At 40.8% G+C, this 20055-nt stretch overlaps 1 protein-coding gene across 9 annotated transcripts in view; it reads left to right on the top strand.

Moving 5' to 3' along the window:
• The window catches only part of SAP130 (Sin3A associated protein 130), an 80089-nt gene that overhangs the window by 30900 nt on the left and 29134 nt on the right, over nucleotides 1-20055 (top strand). For 5 of the 9 annotated variants that reach the window (XM_042954062.1, XM_042954068.1, XM_042954059.1 and 2 more), the window contains 5 exons: nucleotides 2943-3084; nucleotides 5615-5736; nucleotides 10307-10609; nucleotides 11524-11701; nucleotides 18409-18513. In XM_042954062.1, the coding sequence (XP_042809996.1) occupies nucleotides 2943-3084; nucleotides 5615-5736; nucleotides 10307-10609; nucleotides 11524-11701; nucleotides 18409-18513 (850 nt within the window). The remainder of the gene's footprint in view (nucleotides 1-2942; nucleotides 3085-5614; nucleotides 5737-10306; nucleotides 10610-11523; nucleotides 11702-18408; nucleotides 18514-20055) is intronic. The other 4 variants (XM_042954060.1, XM_042954063.1, XM_042954064.1 and 1 more) reach the window with 4 other exon arrangements.

Below are 20055 nucleotides of genomic sequence, written 5' to 3' on the forward strand. Positions count from 1 at the left end.
CAGTAGGCTTTTAGCAGTGAAAAAACACTGCTACTGCCTCTTTCTCACGTTACTGCTCACTGCATCTTGGCATTGGAGAGACCATACTTCTTTCACACCCCTCTGAATTTAATTCCCTCCTTTGAAAAGAAGTTCGGAGGGTATGATTTTAGCATTGACACACTTTTATTGGAAAAGAACGTTGCTTATTCCATATTGTCACCTCACACCATTTTCTGATTGTGTCTCCTCAGCACTGTAACAACAGATCCAGGTTTATTCTTGCCATCTTTATAGTCAAGAGCCTCACTAGCATATCTATAGCTACGAAGAAAGTTAGACCAGTAAAGAGAGGACAGTGTGCCCTATAGGGGCTCTCTGGTTTCATCTTGAATCCTTTCTGTAAAGAGTTATTTAGACATTAGTTCCTGTTAATGTCACTGTATCTTCCCAAGCGGTCACACTGTGGAAGTAAACTCAGAGTACCAGGAGAAAGAAATATGTGCATTCATTTGGCTAAAACAATTAACTTTTTACCTGTCTTAAGTTACAGGGCAGTATTCTACATCTCCCAGCTATTTAATCTTTGATTTTTAGCCATTTCGTAAATTCTAGATAAGAAAACCATTTGACAGAAGTGTCCAGATTTAACATCTGCTACTTAATGTGACTGATTTCGTCTAAGTCCCACTAGGCTCATATTCTAGTTTTCTTTTCCTGTTTTACGGTAAGCCAAATACTTTCCTGTTACATTACTAGATGATCCCTGTGCAGAGGTACCTCAGTTGAGAAAGGAAACCTGATATTAACCCTACAGCATTGGTTTTCAAGTAGGGTTTTAGGGGATATATTAAAATCACTTAAGCAGCTTTTTCTAAGTAACACTTGCTTTCTCCAGGTGAGATTAAATACTGAATTCAACCATTTTTACTAATAGAAATGTGTTGAGTCGGGGAAAAAAGCCTAATTAACCATGAGCACAGTTTCTGCCTTTAAGGAGTGCTCATTTCCAGTAGAATACTGTCTTTATTTTCTCCATGCTCTGGCCTACATATGACAGAGGTGTTGGAATTATAAAAAGCAGAATCGGATGATCACAGCATTCAGAAAACCAGGGATTCTCTTTGGAGGTGGCATTATGTTCAACTTATGATTTTTGCATTATGTTTTTCCTGAAGTGTTTGGATGTTTTTTTTGTTTTTTTGTGTTTTGGGTTTTAGATAATTGATAATATGTGGCTTATTTTAATTTTTTGAATGTTTATTTTTGAGAGAGAGTGGGGGGGGGAGGGGCAGAGAGGAATGGAGACACAGAATCTGAAGCAGGCCTCAGGCTCTGAGCTGTCAGCACAGAGCCCAATGCAGCACTCAAACCCATGAACCGTGAAATCATGACCTGAGCCAAAGATGAACCCTAACCAACTGAGCCTCCCAGGGGCCCTTGTAGCTTTTTTTAATTAGAAACAAAGGTACAGCAATAAATTTATGGGTGTGTGTATGGTTTACCAACCAGTGGTTAGCTGCTCTGCCTAATGACAACTGTATTCCTATTGGAAGCATTCTTTTCTCCTACCTTTTATGGGCACAGTGGGAAAACAAGGCTTGGTTGCTCCCCCTCTCCTTACCACCAGTGGAAGATGTGTCATGCCAGCTTCTCCATTCAGTAGCCATTAGATGTCATCATCAGTGGTTGAACTGGGCATTCCAGTATCCTCCTGCAGAAATTTCTCCAGCTGCCTCCCTTGGGAAATAGCTGGGGATCGTGGTGGGTTTGTGCTGCTTACTGTCGGTGTTCAGTGCGCTGCACTTTGGATAATGTAGTGGCATCATCCTCGTCACCAGTGTTTATGTGCCAGTCACTGCTGTGACTTGGGTCTCACACGGATGGTAGCTGTCCTTCTGTCTCTCTGATGTAGCCTGCAGCTCTCCTTTCCAAATTCCCTCACATAGAATTAACAGATCTGTAAGAACACTAAAGTAGGTCCCAGTTCAGCTGTACCGTCTAAACAAAACTTGATTGCAAATACTAGAGGAGAATAAACTTTGAGCCTCACATTAGATTTGAAAACCGTATGTAGTCATCTTGATTTTGCTGTAAAGCATTATGGAGGGGCGCCTGGGTGGCTCAGTCAACTAAGCATCCAACTCAGTCTTGGCTCAGGTCATGATCTCATGGTTCGTGAGTTTGAGCCCCAAGTCAGGCTCTATACTGACAGCACGGAGCTTGCTTGGGATGCTGTCTCTCCCTCTTTTTCTGCTCTTCCCCTGCTCGCTCACTCGCTCTCTCTTTCTCTCTCTCTCTCTCTCTCTCACGTGTGCGCGCTGTCTCTCACAAAAAAAGAGAGCATTATGCATTTCTTTCAAAAACGAAAGCATTATGTAAAATCACAAGATGTTCAGAGGACCTAAGAAATAAAGTGATTATCAGGGCGCTTGGGTGGCTCAGTCAGTTGAGCATCTGACTCTTGGTTTTGGCTCAGGTCATGATCTCACGGTTTGTGAGTTCAAGCCCCACATCAAGGCTCTGTGTTGTTAGTGCAGAGTCTGCATGGGATTCTGTTTGTCTCTCCCTCCCTCTCTCTCTGCTAAGTAGAAGCTAAGATCTTTGCCATGTCTGTATTCAAAATTTTGATTTTTTTTTTCCTAATTAAAATTTTTTCTCCTTTTAAAAAAAAGGCCTCCAAGAAGCCAGGTCCAGGGGAAAGGACCTGATTACTGGTATTTTTGTTAAAGTACTGATGATGTTGAACCCTTTTTGACAAATAAATATATGAACGTATCAGTGGAGTATTGGATTGAAATAATTCAGTTGAATTTTATGTACTCCTCTTCTTTTATTATGAAAACTAAAAAGCCAGGCTTCTTATTACTGTTTGCATTCTTAAGATTGTTGCTGGCCAAGAATGTTTTGGCATGCCAATAAAAGCATATGAGAGGTAATGTGATTGGATTTTGCATTTGTAGCTAAGGTGGTGCCTCAGCAGATCACACACACTTCTCCTCGGATCCAGCCTGATTACCCTGCGGAGAGGAGTAGCCTGATTCCCATTTCAGGTCATCGGGCCTCTCCAAATCCTGTGGCCATGGAAACCCGAAGTGACAATAGGTAGGAGGGAATGTGCTGGTTACACTGCCCCATTGTGTCATTAGTTGGTTTGATTTTTCAGTAACAAAATGTCTCACAATATAGTATATATACACTTATTTTCAAATTTGCTCCTGAAAATAATATGTTGTACAATTTATTTTTTCATTTTGTGAAAATGTGCTGTGTTTATTTAGCTATTCTCCTTTTGATAGATGTTCTGCTAGTATCTGCTTTTTTTGTTTGGTGTGTTTCTGTGTTTGATTTATTTTGAGGCAGTCTGACCGTATGGATTGCAGCATCGTGACCCTTTCTCCCTAAGTACTTTCCTTTTCAGCCCCAAAGAACAGAGACCTTCTCATAACCACAGTGCAATTACCCAAAATGATTCTTTAGTCTTCCATTCCCGTTCAGTGACATTTTTTAAGACTATGGACAGGCCAGTTGTTTTTGTAGAACGTTCTTCAGTTTGGGCTTGTTGGATACTTTCTTCATCATTAGATTCAGGTTATGCATTTTTGGAGCAAATACCACTTAGGTGATGCATTCTTCTCACTGTCACCGCAGCAGAGAGCTTATGACGCCCTTGTGTCTCACCATTAGCCATGGCAATGCTGGTTATGTAATGAAGGTGGTGGTTGCCAGATTTTTCCATAAAGGTATATTTTTCTCCTTTGTAAACCACTGATCCGTGTGGAAATACTTTGAGACTGTAAATACCCTGCTCCTCAGTAAACTTCGTCTCAGTGGTGTTAGCATCTGTTGATGCTTGGCTGAATCACTTGATGCTTGCAGTATGATGGTTGCAAAAAAGTGACTTTTTCCAAGTCATTTCTTCCACATTTGTCAGTTGGCATTCTTAGGTAAATAAGTTTTCTCTTATTTACACCCATTTATTTGTTTTGTTGTGCATCTTATTTTTTTAAATCAGCATGCGCTCATGGATTTGGTCTATTCACTATTATAATCCTTTGCTGTCCTCTGTTTTGATGCTCAGATTTTCTCTGGGAGCTTCTTGAGACCAGTTCCTGTGGGTTTTGTCATGTCCCATACATTCTAGCCCTTCCTTACTTTCCACTGTAACAAGATACTCCACGCTCCTCAATAGTGTCTGAGCCCTGGCATCTCCCATTTCCCCAGGGAGACCTGGCTCCTTTTCATCATTTAGAAATCTGGATCTAGGCCGTAGCTCTGTTCATTGCTACTGGATTGTAATGACAGACCCTTTTAGCAGACAGAAATAGGAAGTATGTGATGTTGTAAAAACTCTTTAGTACTCTTGATACTTCTAGTTCGACCCCATTTCTTCCGCCATTCCGTATTTGTATCTCTTCTTCCCCAGTGAGAAGCTGGTACATACAGTACTTATGAAGTAATTTCAGAATTAGATCATTTTTAAGTGTTCTTGTTTGAGGACTGTGTGTTCTTGTGTGTAGGAATGCTTTTATAGGTTTTAATATGTTGGTCTTCTGTCCCATTCACCTTGCTAAACACATCTGTTAGCTCTAAAACTGGTAGATTCTCTTGGATTTCGTATGTAGGTGTATGAGGGATTTTTTTCATTTCCATTTCACATACCTATTTTTTTCTCATTAACTAGAGCTTCCAATGTGGTGTTGAATAGAGCAGAGATAGTGAACATTCTTAACTTATTCCTCACCTGAATGGGAATTCTTGTGAAATTTCATTATAGATTTTGGTAGATGCTATTTTCAGATTGAGGAACCAAGTTTTTTCCTATTCCTATTTTTTAGGTATTTATATCATGAATAAGTATTGAACGCGATTAAAATTTGGAGGGGGAGTATTTTTTTAATTCTATTCTAGTTAACATTTAGTGTTATCTTAGTTTCTATTAAATATTTTTTGTGTATCTTTTGTGATACTTCAAATGATTGTCCTCTTAATTTTTTAATAGCATCTAAAACAGTAGTAGAAATTCTGATAGTGGGTCATTCTTCCTGTGATAAACCTTATTTGATCATGATGTATTTTATTTTACATAGTACTCTATTGAGTTTTATTTAGAAATTTTTGTATTGATGTAGAGAGCGAGATTTGTTTATCTTTTCTACTATTCTCCCTGTCCAGTTTTGGTATCAGGACTACATTAAGCTAAAAAAAAGTAAGTTAGATCTTGTTTCTTCTTTTTCTCGTCTCTGAATCAGTCTGTAGAAGTTTGGGGTTATCTGTATTATGTGTGTTTGATAAGATTTCCAGTAAAAACAGTCTGAACTTAAGAGTCTTTCAAATGGAATTGAGCTGAGCAAACCTTTGATTGTGAGTTTTTCTTTTGAGTCAGTTTTGGTAATTAGTACTCTGTGTACATTTTTATGTTTGTTGATAATGGTTATTTATAGTACCCATGTATTTTTAAAAATCTTACTCTCTTGGTGTGTGTCCTTTGATCTGACAGTTTATTTGGTACACAATTGGGGAAATGTCGGTATGGCATATAAGGGTATGAAGATGATCTGGGGGATAGGATCATTTGAAAGTGAAGAAGAAAATAGATCCATTTTGGCTCATATTATCTGTCTTCCACCTATAGACCGTCTGTTCCCGTTCAGTTCCAGTACTTTTTGCCAACATACCCACCTTCTGCATACCCACTGGCTGCGCACACGTACACCCCAATCACCAGCTCTGTGTCCACCATCCGACAGTATCCAGGTACAAGCCCTGCTAGGGGACTTTTAACTTGCCGATTTTTGTAAGCAATGAAGTGAAAGTTGCCGAGTGAGTATTTCTAGAATGGGTTTTCTTACTCCACCTTCTCTTTTCAGATTCAGATAAGGTGATAATCTCAGGCTTTAAGGTTTTAGATCACATCTGTGTGATCTATAAAAAAGTTGCTGCTTATTAGTATATTTGCATGGTTTTATCCCACCTTGAGGATAATTATGTTAACAGTTCATCTTAAAATGGCAGTATGGTTAAAATGGTAAAAGCTGTACTTTTATGGAGCTTCTGTTGTTTTGTGGGATATCTGTTGTGTTTGTAATATCAGTCCAGTTATGCTCAACACTCACCATCCTCACTTGTAAATAGTGTTCTTTTTGCTAATCCAGAAAAAATAATACTTAATCCTCAGGGTTTGTGTTTTCGTTTCGCATGAGACCCTCAGCTTGCTTTAGGCATAAGAGACCAGACTGTGGGTGTTGCCTTTCTACTGTGTGACCCGGGACTGCAGCCAGGGCTACATGGAGCCATTGAGCACTTGAATGGGGACCCAGCACAAATGAAAAACTGATTTTTTTCTGTTTTACTTAATGAAAATTAGAGATATTTTGAATATGTTTGGAACAATTTAGTGATCATGAAACTACTGTTTCAAAACTGTAGATTATATTGAATCAAAATACAAATGAAATATTTTTGATAAAAACTTACCTGATAAAAATTGAAGTCAGTATCTGATTTGAGATGCGCTTTAAGAACAAAACATACCCTGGGGTGCCTGGATGGCTTCAGTTCAGTGTCTGGCTCTTGCTTTTGGCTCAGGTCATAATCCATGGGGTCATGGGATCAAGCCCCATGTTGGGCTCTATACTGAGCGTGGAACCTGCTTAAGATTCTCTCTCTTTGCCCCTCTACCCCTCTCACGCTTTCTCTCTCTCTCTCTCTCTCTCTCTCTCTCTCAAATAAAAATGTTTGAATTTAAAAAAATGTTTAAAAAGTGAAACTTACCTGGGGTGCCTGGGTGACTCACTCGGTTAAGGGTCTGACTTCGGCTCAGGTCATGATCTCATGGTTCGTGAGTTTGAGCCCTACATCAGGCTCTGTGCTGATAGCTCGGAGCCTGGAGCCTGCTTCGGATTCTGTGTCTCCCTCTCTCTCTCTGCCCCTCCCCTGCTTGTTCTTTCTCTCTTTCTCTCTCTCTCTCAAAAACAAACGTTAAAAAAAAAAAGTAGGATGCAGAAAGTATGGTAGAATCGCGTTGACAGTTAAGTAAACTTCACGTGTGTGTGTGTGTGTGTGTGTGTGTGTGTGTGTTACATTTAATGCTGAGAATTCTTAAGTCTCCATTAGTAACAACACTTAAAGTTTCTTCATCTACCTCAGCCAGTTGATACTTCTGTAACAGTGCAGTCATGGTTGCCTTTCTGGAAAAGATAACTCATGACCAATATGTATTTTTCTGAATGCTGTCCAACTGTAAAGGACATGCAGAGTCCCTCTTGAGCTAGAACCATCTCTGCAGACACTATCATTTTATATAAATGTTTATTTGTAAACATCCATCAGAAGAGGACTGTCAGAAGTATTGGGGATCCTGCCAACCATCTGTTTCTCTACATTATTATTTTTCCAAGTGTCTTCTTTTACCACTGCAGTACTCCTAATGGATACAAACACAGAAAAATGAGTAGTCCAGTCAACAGCACTTACTTCTTCCAGTATCAGTGCTGTCATTGTTGGTCCACAGGAGGGGTAATATATTATTTCTCAGACATGTGGATCTTTGCATGGATGGACACAGCTAAAGGAATGATTTATTAACCAGCTTACAATATCGTGTTTTCAAGTGGCTCCTTTGTAAATGATTATAAAGCAGATGTTTCCAAATTAGAAAGAGGACAGGAAAATTTGTGTATAATAGCCTCCGATCTTGCAAAATATGAGATTACTGTAATACGTAGTTTATGATAGATTAGACTAGTTGTTCGTGGGCTCTGGTTGTGTATAAAGATAGAATCTTTTTGGTTATTTAGTTATTAGGTGTAGATACAAATATGTAATTATGAATATATACACATAATCTATATACTCTGTAAGTAATTGATCCATCTCAAATTGTTCCCGAAATTTCACTTGTTGTAGAGATGTTTTCCATTTCATTCATTTATTCATTCATGCGTTAATTTCACAAATATTTATTGAACCCTATTGTTGTATGTAAAGTCCTATTCTAGGCTCTATTTTTAAAGTTGACTCTTAAACATCTTACTTTGATCAAGCTTAGAGCCACATGGGGAGATAAGACATGAAGAACCATTACTGGAGAGAATGTGCTAATCCCAACAAAAAAGGCTTGAGCAAAGCCAGGCTGCTTCTGAGCTAAGGTTATTTCTACTTTGAGAGGGTAGGCTTAGAGGTCAGGAGTGACTTCCTAAAAGAAGTGACATTTGGAAAGCATCTCTCAGAATGAGTAGCACAGAGCCACGGTGGGACTGGGGGAAAGCACTTTTCTGTCTGTGAAGAAAGTGCACAGAATATGCTCTCGGAACAGAGTGGTTTGGTGTGGGCAGGAGTGTAGTGTGAGTGAGGATGCTGCACGTGGAATGAGATCAGCCCTTGAAAGGGTTGGGGTGGTGACTGGACTGCATGTTCAGGCAGGAGACCACAGCCGTCACTGAACAGAAACAACAAAGGTTCACTCACTTCTCAAGAAGAAACTAATAATTTGGTGGGTGTTGATTTTTTCTTCTTTCTTTTACAGCAAAGGAAGAATTGCAATATAGCAATGATTATAAATTTATACGTCCTAACATTTTGCTGTGATTTTCTCATTCATAATAATAATTTCTTTTTAACCAGTCTGTAGTTTATAGAACTTAAATTACATTGTTTCCTTTTTTTAATTGGTGTATAATTGACATGACATTATCTTAGTTTCAGGTGTACAACATGTGATGATTTGATATTTGTGTATTTATGAAATGAGCACCATAATAAGTCTAATTAATTAACATCTATCACCTCAAATAATTACAGATTATTGTTTGTTGTGAGGAGAACTTAAAGACCTACCCTCCTAGTAACTTCCAGTGTACAACGTAGTATTGACTCTAGTCACCATGCTGTGCGTTACATCCTTGTGACTTATTTATTTTATAACTGGAAGTTTGTACTTTTGACTCCTTCACATATGTCTCCCACCCTACATTCCCTGCCTCTGGCAACCACCAATCTGTTCTTCATATCTGTGAATTCGGTTTGGTTTTGTTTGTTTTTAGATTCCACGTGCAAGTGACATCATAGCAAGTTTTTTTCTGTTTTTGTCTGACTTATTTCACTTAGCTTAATATTCTCAGGGTCCACCCATGTTGTCACAGATGGCAAGGTTTCATTCCTTTTTAAGGCTAAATAATTGTGTGTGTATGTGTGTGTGTGTGTGTGTGTGTAGATATAGATATCACATTTTATTTACCCACTTATCTGTCAATGGAACCTTAGGTTTGTTTCTATATCTTGGCTATAATAAATAATGTTTCAATGAACACAGGGTGCATATATTTTTTTCGGGATTGTTTTGATGACTGAGAAGAAACATCTTTTTTTTTATGTTTTATTTTGAGACAGAGAGGGCATGTGGGGGGAGGAGGGGCAGAGAGAGGGAGAGAGAGAATCCCAAGCAGGCTCTGTGCTGACCCAGTGTGGAGCTTGAACTCACGAACCGTGAGATCATGACCTGAGCCAAAATCAAGAGTCAGATGCTCAACCATGAGCCACCCAGGCACTCCAGAGAAGAAACATCTTTTGTATTTTTCTTTTCACAAAACGTGAAAAATCCCTTCTCTGTGGTTTCCTGGGAATGCTGTTGTTTTCATTTTTATGTTACAGAGTTTGTTCTTATTATACGTGATAGAAAAGAAAGGAAACTTGCTTGTTTTCTCTCTCTTCAGTGGATATATGGAATTTAAAATTCATAACTACTGTTTATCAGAAATGCTTGTGATGGTGGTTCTGTCAATTAAAGCAACGATTCTTGACCTGGGAGCTACAGATGTATTTCAGAAGGTTTATTTTAATTATTTAGCACAGTTCCCTAGCTCATGTTTGGAACTTAATGGATGATTGCCTTTCCTGCTTTTAATGCTATTTCTAGTAGTTACCTGCAGCAAGATCAAATCAAATTGATAGGAAATGAGGGGGGAAACTCCAATGTATAGAGCTTTATGTAGTGCTTTTAAAAAAACCAAAAAACAACAGAATTTGGGAGCATCTGAGTGGCTTAGTCAGTTAAGCATCTGATTGTTGATTTAGGCTCAGGTCATGTTCTCAGGGTTTGTGGGATCGAGCTCCCTGCCTGCTTGGGATTCTCTCTCTCCCTCTCTCTCTGGCCCTCCCTCATTTGCTCTTGCTTTCTCAAACTAAATAAATAAACTTTAAAAAAAAAAACAGGATTTAGAAATTTTACAGTGGAAAATTCTGTTTTCATTTTAGTGTTTTTCTCTTTATGTGGACTATGTCCAATCAGAGCTAACATTCTTATAGTCACTTCCTGTCTCATTTTCAGTTTCTGCTCAGGCTCCAAACTCTGCCATCACAGCCCAGACTGGCGTTGGGGTGGCATCCACAGTCCACCTAAACCCCATGCAGTTGATGACCGTGGATGCTTCTCATGCTCGACATATCCAAGGGATCCAGCCAGCACCTATCAGTACACAGGGGATACAGCCAGCCCCCATCGGGACTCCAGGAATACAGCCGGCACCAATGGGCACACAGGGAATTCACTCAGCAACCCCAATCAGCACACAGGGACTCCAGCCTGCTCCAATGGGTACTCAGCAGCCTCAGCCTGAAGGAAAGACTTCAGGTAATTTGAGTTTTTTGCAGGGAGGTTGGTGTGGAAGAAAGAGATATACTGGGTTTAAAATCCTGGTTCTGGGGCACCTCAGTGGCTCAGATGGTTAAGTGTCCAACTCTTGGTTTCAGCTCAGGTCATGATCTTGCAGTTCATAAGTTCAAGCCCTGCATCAGGCTCTGTGCTGACAGTGTGGAGCCTGCTTGGGATTCTCTGTCTCCCTCTCTCCGTTGGTGTCTGTCTGTCTGTCTGTCTGTCTCCCTCAAAAAAAATAAACTTTAAAAAAAAATTGTTTAAAATCCTGGTTCTGCCTCTTGCTGGCTTGGTGGTTTAAAGTAATTTCTCTGTGCCTTAGTTTCCTCCTTATAACATTGCCTAGAACTTATCTGTCAGGGTCATTGTAAACATTAGAAACTATATATACAAACAGCCTAATATGCATTTGCACATGTTAGGAAGCACTCTGTAAAGTTGAGAGAGCCGATTCATCTTTCCACAGTGTTCTCATTCTGCTGTTTCTTCCGAGTTGTATGTAAAGTTGTAAAATTAAAGTGGACTGGAATGTTGGTATCATTTTTAGGGGTTGAGAGGCAATGGTATTTCACAAGAATTGTAGGAGACCATTTCTTGAAGTCTACTATGTACTTTATGTATTTTATCTGATTCATTAGTAATTATGATTCCAAAGCAAAGAGAAGTTGTTACTGATCATGCATCAATAGACTTAGTAACCTCCCACTTTGCCATCTGCTTTTAGGCAGATGAACATTGTGCTCTAAACCTTACTTTCTTGAAGTTGATCAGTTATAACACGGGTACTCTAATTCTGGTGGTCTAATTGTTTTTGCCTTACGTGACATTTTAGTAATGTTCGCTTTTGTTTCCCTTTCTTCATTGTTCTCTTCTGCCCTCTCCCTGTCCTCCAGCAGTGGTATTGGCGGATGGAGCCACAATTGTAGCCAACCCTATTAGCAGTCCATTCAGTGCTGCTCCAGCAGCAACAACTGTGGTGCAGACCCACAGCCAGAGTGCTAGCACCAACGCTCCGGCCCAGGGCTCGTCCCCCCGGCCAAGTATCCTCCGGAAGAAGCCCGCCACGGATGGGTAGGTAGATCCAGTAGTGCCACATGACACCTCTAGTTCTGAGTATAATTGGTAGAAACATTAGGCTCTCTATTGTGCTGGTAGCAAACTCTAAATCTCTCATCTTCTGTGACATTTTTAATCTCTCTCAAAATAACCTCACCCCAGGCTTGTTCAGTAGAGCCTTGCCAAGCCCAGACTGTGGGACAGTAAGAATCCAGGAGTCTGTGGGGGGTTAGTTTATAAACAGCCATTGCATACTACTTTAGGAGTTCTCTCTATTTTGTGGAGTTTAATCCTAGACTCCCTAAGTCGCTTCTAACAGACCCTTCAGGCTTGTCTAGGTAAGCACATTAATGTGTACTGCATTTTTGTTTTTTTTTTTCCTCATCAGCCAGCATGCATTGTTGTTCAGGACAAGCAGTTTCCCAGGTGTGTTAAGTAAGGGTCCTATTCAGCAGCAGAAGTGTACTGTGTTGCCATAGAACCTGAGTTGGTGGGTGATGGGCAGGAAAGTATGTGCTGTGCTCTGAAACTTAACTTGAAAACTTGGGAGGTGGGAGATGGGCAGTCACACTTCATAGAGCAGAGTTTCTGTGGCTGCACTGAGCTGATGTGTGTCTACAAAAGATTATAAAGGTTAAAGCATAGTGAGAACATAAGCTGCTGGGTCCATACAGGGTTTCCTGACGTGTGGAGCTTTGCCTAGACCAGACTCTCTTTTAAGGATAAATCAGTCTGTGGCAAAGGAGCTTTATCAATGAAAATGCAGGGCAAAGCTTGTACTAAACATGGCAGGTTGAACATGCACTTCTAAATTTCTTATCCTCTCAAAACCCCATAGAACTTTTAGCAAAGAGGCTTTTTAGAAAGATATAAACACACAAGAATGAGGAGAGAATAGAAGACTGGGTTAAACAGAAGCAGGGTTGAAATGTGTTTGAGAGGATCAGAGCCCTGCATCCCCTTCCCTACCCATACTTTGCAGTGCACTGCCCTTCCCAACCCCAGCATGCACCTGGAGAGTTTAACACTGCAGATGGTCCACTGAGATCAAGTAGCACAAGGAGGGGGGGCAGGAGTATTATACCAGAAACAGATTTGCAGAGTGCTGAGACTTACCAGTCCCCTTCTCCCTTTTAGCCGTCAGAACCCTGGCAGTTGAACGCTGTTGACAAAAAGTGAGATGTTGACTCCACTTTCTGGGCTTGTCCAGCCGAAGGGAAAAGATGCAGATACCAGCACTAGGGGTTTCCTAAGGTCAGGAATCAGATCCCCCTTACGTGAAATTTAAAGTAGACAAGTTCTTCCATGAGCTCAGAGCTTCCAACCAACGTTAGTCCCCTGTTCCTAATCATGAACACACATCCAAGCAGGTTTCTGAGGGCCTTCTGGCAAACCACTAGACATACTGAAAAACGCAGCTTGGAACATAAAGCAAGGCAAGGAGAACAAAAACAAAAAGTGAAAGCAAATAAAGACCAAAACTGAATGCTGTCTTCAAAGGACAAAAAAAGATGTATCTGTGCAACAAGAAGGCAGTGCTATCGAAAAGGAACATTTAGAGAACAAAAGAGTGTGTCCTGAAATTTAAACTACAACAGCAGAAATTGAACTCAGAGGAGTTGGAAAATATAGTTGAGGAGGAGCTCTTTGGTGGCTAAGTCCGTTAAGGGTCCAACTTGATCTCAGTTCAGGTCTTGATCTCAGGGTTGTGAGTTCAAGCCCTGCATTTGGGCTCCACACCCAGCGTGGAGCCTACTTAAAATTGGAAAAAAAAAAAAAAAAAAATACAGGAGTGCCTGGATGGCTCAGTCAGTTAAGCATCTGACTTATCAGGTCATGATCAGGTCATGATCTCACGGTTTGTGAGTTCGAGCCCCTCATCCAGCTCTGCTAACAGTGCAGAGCCTGCTTGGGATTCTGTCACTCCCTCTCTCTCTCTCTGCCCTTCCTTTCCCCTGTTCTCTCTCTTTCTCAAAATAAATAAACTTAAAAAAAAAAAAAACTTAAAAAGTATAGTTGAGGAAATCTCTCAAAAGTAGATTGAAAAATAAGAACACAAAAATAAGAAGAGGAAAGGCAAGAAAATCAAAGAATCAGCTCAGGAGATCCCGCCTCCCAAGTAATGTTGTTTCAGTGAGAGATCTGAGAAAAGGAGGAAGATCACTTAAAAAATAACTCCTAGAAAATTTCCAAACCTAAAGGGCATGAGTTTCCTGATTTAAAGAACCGCAACATGCCCAGCACAAGTAGATGCAGTGCGTGTTAATAAACCAGCACTGAGAGGGGCGCCTGGGTGGCTCAGTCAGTTAAGCGTCGGACTTCAGCTCAGGTCATGATCTCACGGTCCGTAAGTTCAAGCCCCGTGTTGGGCTCTGTGCTGTCAGTTCAGAGTCTGGAGCCTGCTTCTGATTCTGTGTCTCCCTCTCTCTGCCCCTCACCCACTCACTCTCTGTCTCTACCAAAAAATGAATAAACGTTAAAAAAAACTTTTTTTAAACTGGCACTTAGATAAACATGTTGAAATCTCACAACCCTGGAGACAAAAAGATCTGCCCCCTTCTCCTCCACTTGGCTACCTCCCTTTAACCTTTCTGCTGTGCCCCCGTAGCTGAGTTGTCATCATCGGAATTCCTTCCTCTTTGAGTGTGTCTGCCTTCTTTAAGTGGAACTTGGCTCTTCCTCAGGATCTCGACTCCTGCACTCTCCCCAAAGTAATGGCTGTCTCTCTTCCTGATCCTCCTGGTGCTGGGGTCCATGTCCTCTTGGTGCCTCACTGCCACTTTCAAGCCATCCCTCTTCGAAAGCACTCAGTTTGTATTCAGATTTCATAAAATTTGCACTTGAAGAGTATACTTTCACATAGCCAAGTCATTCCAGGCCCACTGAAAAGTTTTCTAATAACTGAATCAAATATCAGTTTTAAATTCAAATTATTTAAATGAAATACCGGTATAAATTTTGCTCCTGGTTGCACTTGCCCATCATTCCAAGTACTTAGTAGCCCCGTATGGCCAGAGACTACCTTGTTGGTCAGAGCAGCTCAAGATCAGATTCCAGTTCAATTTGGGGGTATGTTTGTATGTCCTTCAGAAGGTACCTAACATCTGGCTGTCATTCTGTCTGAAATGATATCCCAGGTCTCTGATTTCTCAGTTGCTTAAATGCCTCTCCGTCTTCCCCCATCCATCAGCACAAACCCACAAGCACAAGCCTTCCTTGACCTTTTCTTCTGTCCTCCGGTGTCCCACAGCCTACCTTCTGTCTTCCCACCTCACCAGCAGTGGTGAGCACACTACCCACCAGGGAGCCTTCCACCCGTTGATGCTACCCCCTTTCATGACCTTTCTCTCCTCTCCTTGACTCAGTTTTTGGGGTCTGCTGCAATCACTTCCTTGCATATGGCCCCCACTTCCTTGCACCCCTCTTCACTTTGTCAAAACCAGAGTCAAATCCAACTTTCTGCTGAATTTGCGCAGCAGATTGTGGTGGGGTAAACAACCGTGTTGACTGGCCTTGCTTAACCTCAGAGACCTCCACTAGGATCTTGAAGAACAGCATAGGATGCTGTCCTAAGCCACTCTCCTGGACAGTTGCCCCCTGTTCCTCTCAGAACTCCCACACTTCCTTACCCATGTTCACTACCAGCTAATGAACTTGATCCCTACTTTTTTGAGAAAAATGGAAACACCCAAAAGAGAACAACTCTAGCTTTCAATCTCCCTACCTGCCGGCATCTGTATCCCACACTCTACTCATCTCATCTTTTACTGTGGACAGACTCTTAGCCCTTCGCTCTGGAGCCCCTGACCGCTGCCTTTCTAGCCTGCTGAGAACAGTGCTGTAGCTCTCCTCCCTCTCACCTGTTTACCAGTGTGTTCTCGCTGGTGTTTCCTTCACATAGAAAGCAAAAATATGCTCTCACGGGTTTTTTTGCTCCTATTTCCAAAGAAAATAAAGGAGTTTGCTAACTCCATTTTTTCTTCCAGTTTCTTTCTCTCTCCACGTTTTCACTGAGGTATAGAAAACTGCATAGATAATGCAGGTATGGGGTAATTTAGCACCGAGTGAACACAGCATGCAACCACTATCTAGGCAAGAAACAGAATACTACCAATACTTTCTCCCAAAGGGAATTAAGCAGTTTATCTTTTGACCTTGTTGACTTGCTTTGCTTCTTGTGGCATTTGTGTTGACTCATATATTACGTGTTTTTGTATGACTCCATCTTCCTTCCCTTTGTTTAGTTCATCCACGTTAATTGTATGTGATTGTAGTATTTTTATTGCTATGTGAGATGCCATTAAATAACAGTACCATAGTTTATCCATGGATGTTTGGGTTGTTTCCAGTTTGGGGCCATATGTTATCCTGAACATTTTTGTGCATGACCTTTGACACATAGCTAAATGTATTTGTTACATACCTAGGAGGGGATTGGCTGGGTTGTAGGCTATGCTTTATGTGCAACTCTGGTAGGTACCTACGTATGCTCCAAGCAGGCAGGGAGGGAGGGGGGTCATCGCATTCATCATCACCGGCACTTGTTGTTGACACTCTTTAAGTTTGGTTAGTCTGTGGATATAGAGTGGTGTATCTCACTATGTTTAATTGTTTTCTTCGTTTTCTGCGGGGGTAGTTAGTGGAATTGGTCTTATGTCTTACTTTTTATTATGGGAAACTTTAAACGTAACAAAATTTTGAACATATGAATGTTATACCCATCATTCAATTTCAGTTATCAGCTTATCACCTCATGGCCAATCAATTATGTTTAATCTAGATGCCTACCCACCCCCTTCTACTATATTATTTTGAAGCAAATCCTAAATAGTACATCTTCTCATTTGTATACATTTCGGCATGTGTCTATTGAGAGATACTTATGAAAAAGTATAACCTCATAATATCAAATATCTAGTTCAAATCTCTAGGGGTCTCAGAGGTCACAACTTTTTTGTTTTAATTTATTTGAATCAGTATTCTGATAAGGTGCCCACATTGTATTTAGTTGATATGTCTCCTAAGGCTCTTCTATATATAGATTTCATTCATCTCTTTTTTCCTTGCGATTTATTTGTTGAAGAAACTTGGTCTTTTGTCCTGTAAACTTTTTCCTCTCCTTCCCTGTCTTTCCCAGGGTTTTGTCAGTTACATCCCCTTTGTGTTTCTTAGAACTGCTATAGCAAATTACCACAAATCTGGTGGCTTAAAACAACAGAAATTTATTCTCACAGAGGTGCCTGGCTGGCTCAGTCGGTGGAGCATGCAACTCTTGATCTCAGGGTTGTGAGTTCGAGCCCCATGTTGAGTGTAGAGATTGCTTAAAAATAAATCTTTTAGGGCGCCTGGGAGGCTCAGTCATTAAGCATCTGACTTCAGCTCAGGTCATGATCTCACGGTTCATGAATTCAAGTCCTACATCGGGTAAGCTTGAGCCCTACTTTGGGTGAGCTTGAGCCCCACTTCTCTCTCTCTCTCTCTCTGTCCCTCACTCATTTGTGCCTTCTGTCTCTTTCTCTCTCTCTCTCTCAAAAATAAATAAAAATCAAATCTTTAAAAAAAAAACTTACCCTCACAGTTCTGATGGCTAGAAATCTAAAATCAGGATGTCAGCAGGGTGTTCCCTTGTGTATGCACCAGGGAGAATCCATTCCATGCCTCCTTGCTAACTTCTGGTGGCTATTGGCAATCCTTTGGCTGTGGGAATATCACGCCAGTCTCTTCTTCTGTATTCACATGACCTTTCCTGTGTCTCTCTGTCTCAAATATCTCTCCTTTCCGTGATAAGGATACCAGTCATTGGATTTAGGGTCTACCCTCCACACCAGAAAGATCTTAACCTTGAGATCTCTAACTAAATTACACTCACAAAGACTCTATTACATTCACAGGTACAGGGATTAGGACTTGGATATCAATTTAGCCCACTACCCCTGTAGTTTGGTTTTGCTGTTCTTGTCCCCACCACGTTGTCTCTTGTTACTTGAATCTAAAGCTTGAATAGATTCTTTTTTTATTATTTTTTATTTTTGGCAAGACCAGTTTATAAATTAAAATGTCTGGTAGTCCCCCATTTTGAGATGTCAGCAGACTTGGTGATCACTGTCTGGATCCATTAATTAGGCTTTGCAAAATGGTGTATTCTGGTTCAAGCCATTTTCTCTCAGCCCACTCATCTGGCATTTGCTTCCAGCACTCTGCCGACACTGCCCATGTCACACTTACAGCTTCCACATTGCTGAGCCCGCTGGTTCCCATCTGAGCCACACATGGCCTCTACTGGATGGCACAGTGACGCTAACTTGGTCACCTTTCTTTCACTTGACTTCCAGGAACTTTTTCTCAGGTCAACATAAACATGTAAACACAACAGTGATCGGGAACACTTAATACGGATGTTAAGTTTGATAATAAGTAGAAAGGAGATGTGGCGTGGTCGAAGCAGCAGCTAAAAGAGTCACAGTGGTTGCTTCCTGGAGAGAGATGGGCAGGAAATGGGGAGAGATGGAGGGGACCTGTGTTTTGTTAAAAGCTTTTTAGTGCAATTCGGCATTTTCAATAACATATCTATAGTATTTGGATAAAATTTTAAAAACCATTTTAAAAAATGCCTAGCAAATGTAGTGTTTTTATTTTGCCATAGTTATGCCTAGCAAATATTTACTTCTTATCCTTTAATGCCCTCGGACTGTTGTTTTCTGGGTTTGTCTGGTCTCTTTCAGAATGGCAGTTCGGAAAACCCTCATTCCTCCTCAGCCTCCTGAAGTGGCTAGCCCTCGAGTGGAAAGCTCTATGCGGAGTACATCTGGGTCACCTAGGCCTGCAGGGTGAGCACATAAATGTTATCACTCTTGGTTCCAACTGCACACAGTTGAGGAGGAAAGAGTCTAACATGTGACAAATTTTACATAATTTGCCTGTGTGCATCTTTTTATATCCACATTCTAGCTCTGTGACCTGGACATATTTCTCAGCCTCTCTGATTCTTATTTATGAAATAGCCGTACTTATAATATCTGCTTCATTGGATTCTTGTGTATTTAAATGAAATGATGCATTTAAAGTGTTTAGAACAGAGCCTGCCTCATAGTAAACACACAGTTATCGTTGCTATCAAAAATGGCATCATGTTGGGGTGCCTGGGTGCCTCAGTCGGTTAAGCGTCCAACTTCGGCTCAGGTCATGATCTCGCGGTCTGTGGGTTGGAGCCCCGCGTCGGGCTCTGTGCTGACAGCTCAGAGCCTGGAGCCCATTTCGGATTCTGTGTCTCCCTCTCTCTCTGCCCCTCCCCTGTTCATGCTCTGTCTCTCTCTGTCTCAAAAATAAATAAACGTTAAAAAAAATTTAAAAAAAAAAATGGCATCATGTCAGTAGTTAATACATGCTGCTTTCTTTGTTCTTCATTCCACCAGTAACACTATTTTGGGAAAGAGAGGCAATGTAAGAACATTTAAAGTGTAAAGTTAAAATCATTGTCCTGTTCCCCACCCACCTTGCCAGTCCCACTAGCTAGAATTAATATTGATTGGTAACAGTATTAAGTATCTTTCTGCATCTTTTGTCTATGTACACAGGTAGATAGATTGAGTCTTAAAAACAGGATCTTGCTGATTAGAGTGTTCTGTATCTTGCCATTTTTACTTCTGTCAGTAACAGCTTGCCATGTTAATGTATTTAGATGTACTTCATAAAACTTCATTCAAGAAGAAAATTATGAATGCCTTGTATGTGCCAGGTACTGTTTTAGAATCTGGGAATATAGAAGAGTGACTAAGACAAAGTGTCCATTCTCCTTAAGCTTATTTTCTAGTGGGTGTAGAGAAACAAATATGTGAAGGAAAAGGAGGCAGTGTGAAGGGAACGTAAAGCAATGGGAGGCAGAGGTGACACCATCCAGAAAGCCTTCTCTGAGCAGAGGTTGAAGGGCAGGAAGGAAGCGCCACATGCTGCCTGATGTCCAGCTGCATGAGTCAGAGCAAAGAGCGGGGCCAGGAATTATGTGGGAGGACATGCGGTCGTTACTTTACGCAGTAGTGCAGAAAAGTACAAATAACCATTCAAGGGGCAGCTGTGAAAAATAATCATAATTGTAGGGGGTGGGATTGTACTTACTCTAGGATCTTTAAAAACACTGAAAATACTCAAAACTCTCTCATTGTCAGTTATATATAAGGAAGTGAAAAAAGTAGTAAAACTAACACTTACTTGGTACACTGTAATTTAAACATGAGAAACATTGAGAACTAAAGTGTCTTCTAAAAACTAATCAAAAGTAGTTTGAACAGCGCTTGCCGCCTTCACATTGTGTAACTTGACGCAGAGCGACAGTCCTTCCGTGTGTTGGTGAATTGTCATACTCCTTTCTAAGT

The sequence above is a fragment of the Panthera leo genome, chromosome C1 (genome assembly GCF_018350215.1).
Source record: "Panthera leo isolate Ple1 chromosome C1, P.leo_Ple1_pat1.1, whole genome shotgun sequence".
Taxonomy (NCBI): Eukaryota; Metazoa; Chordata; class Mammalia; order Carnivora; family Felidae; genus Panthera; species Panthera leo.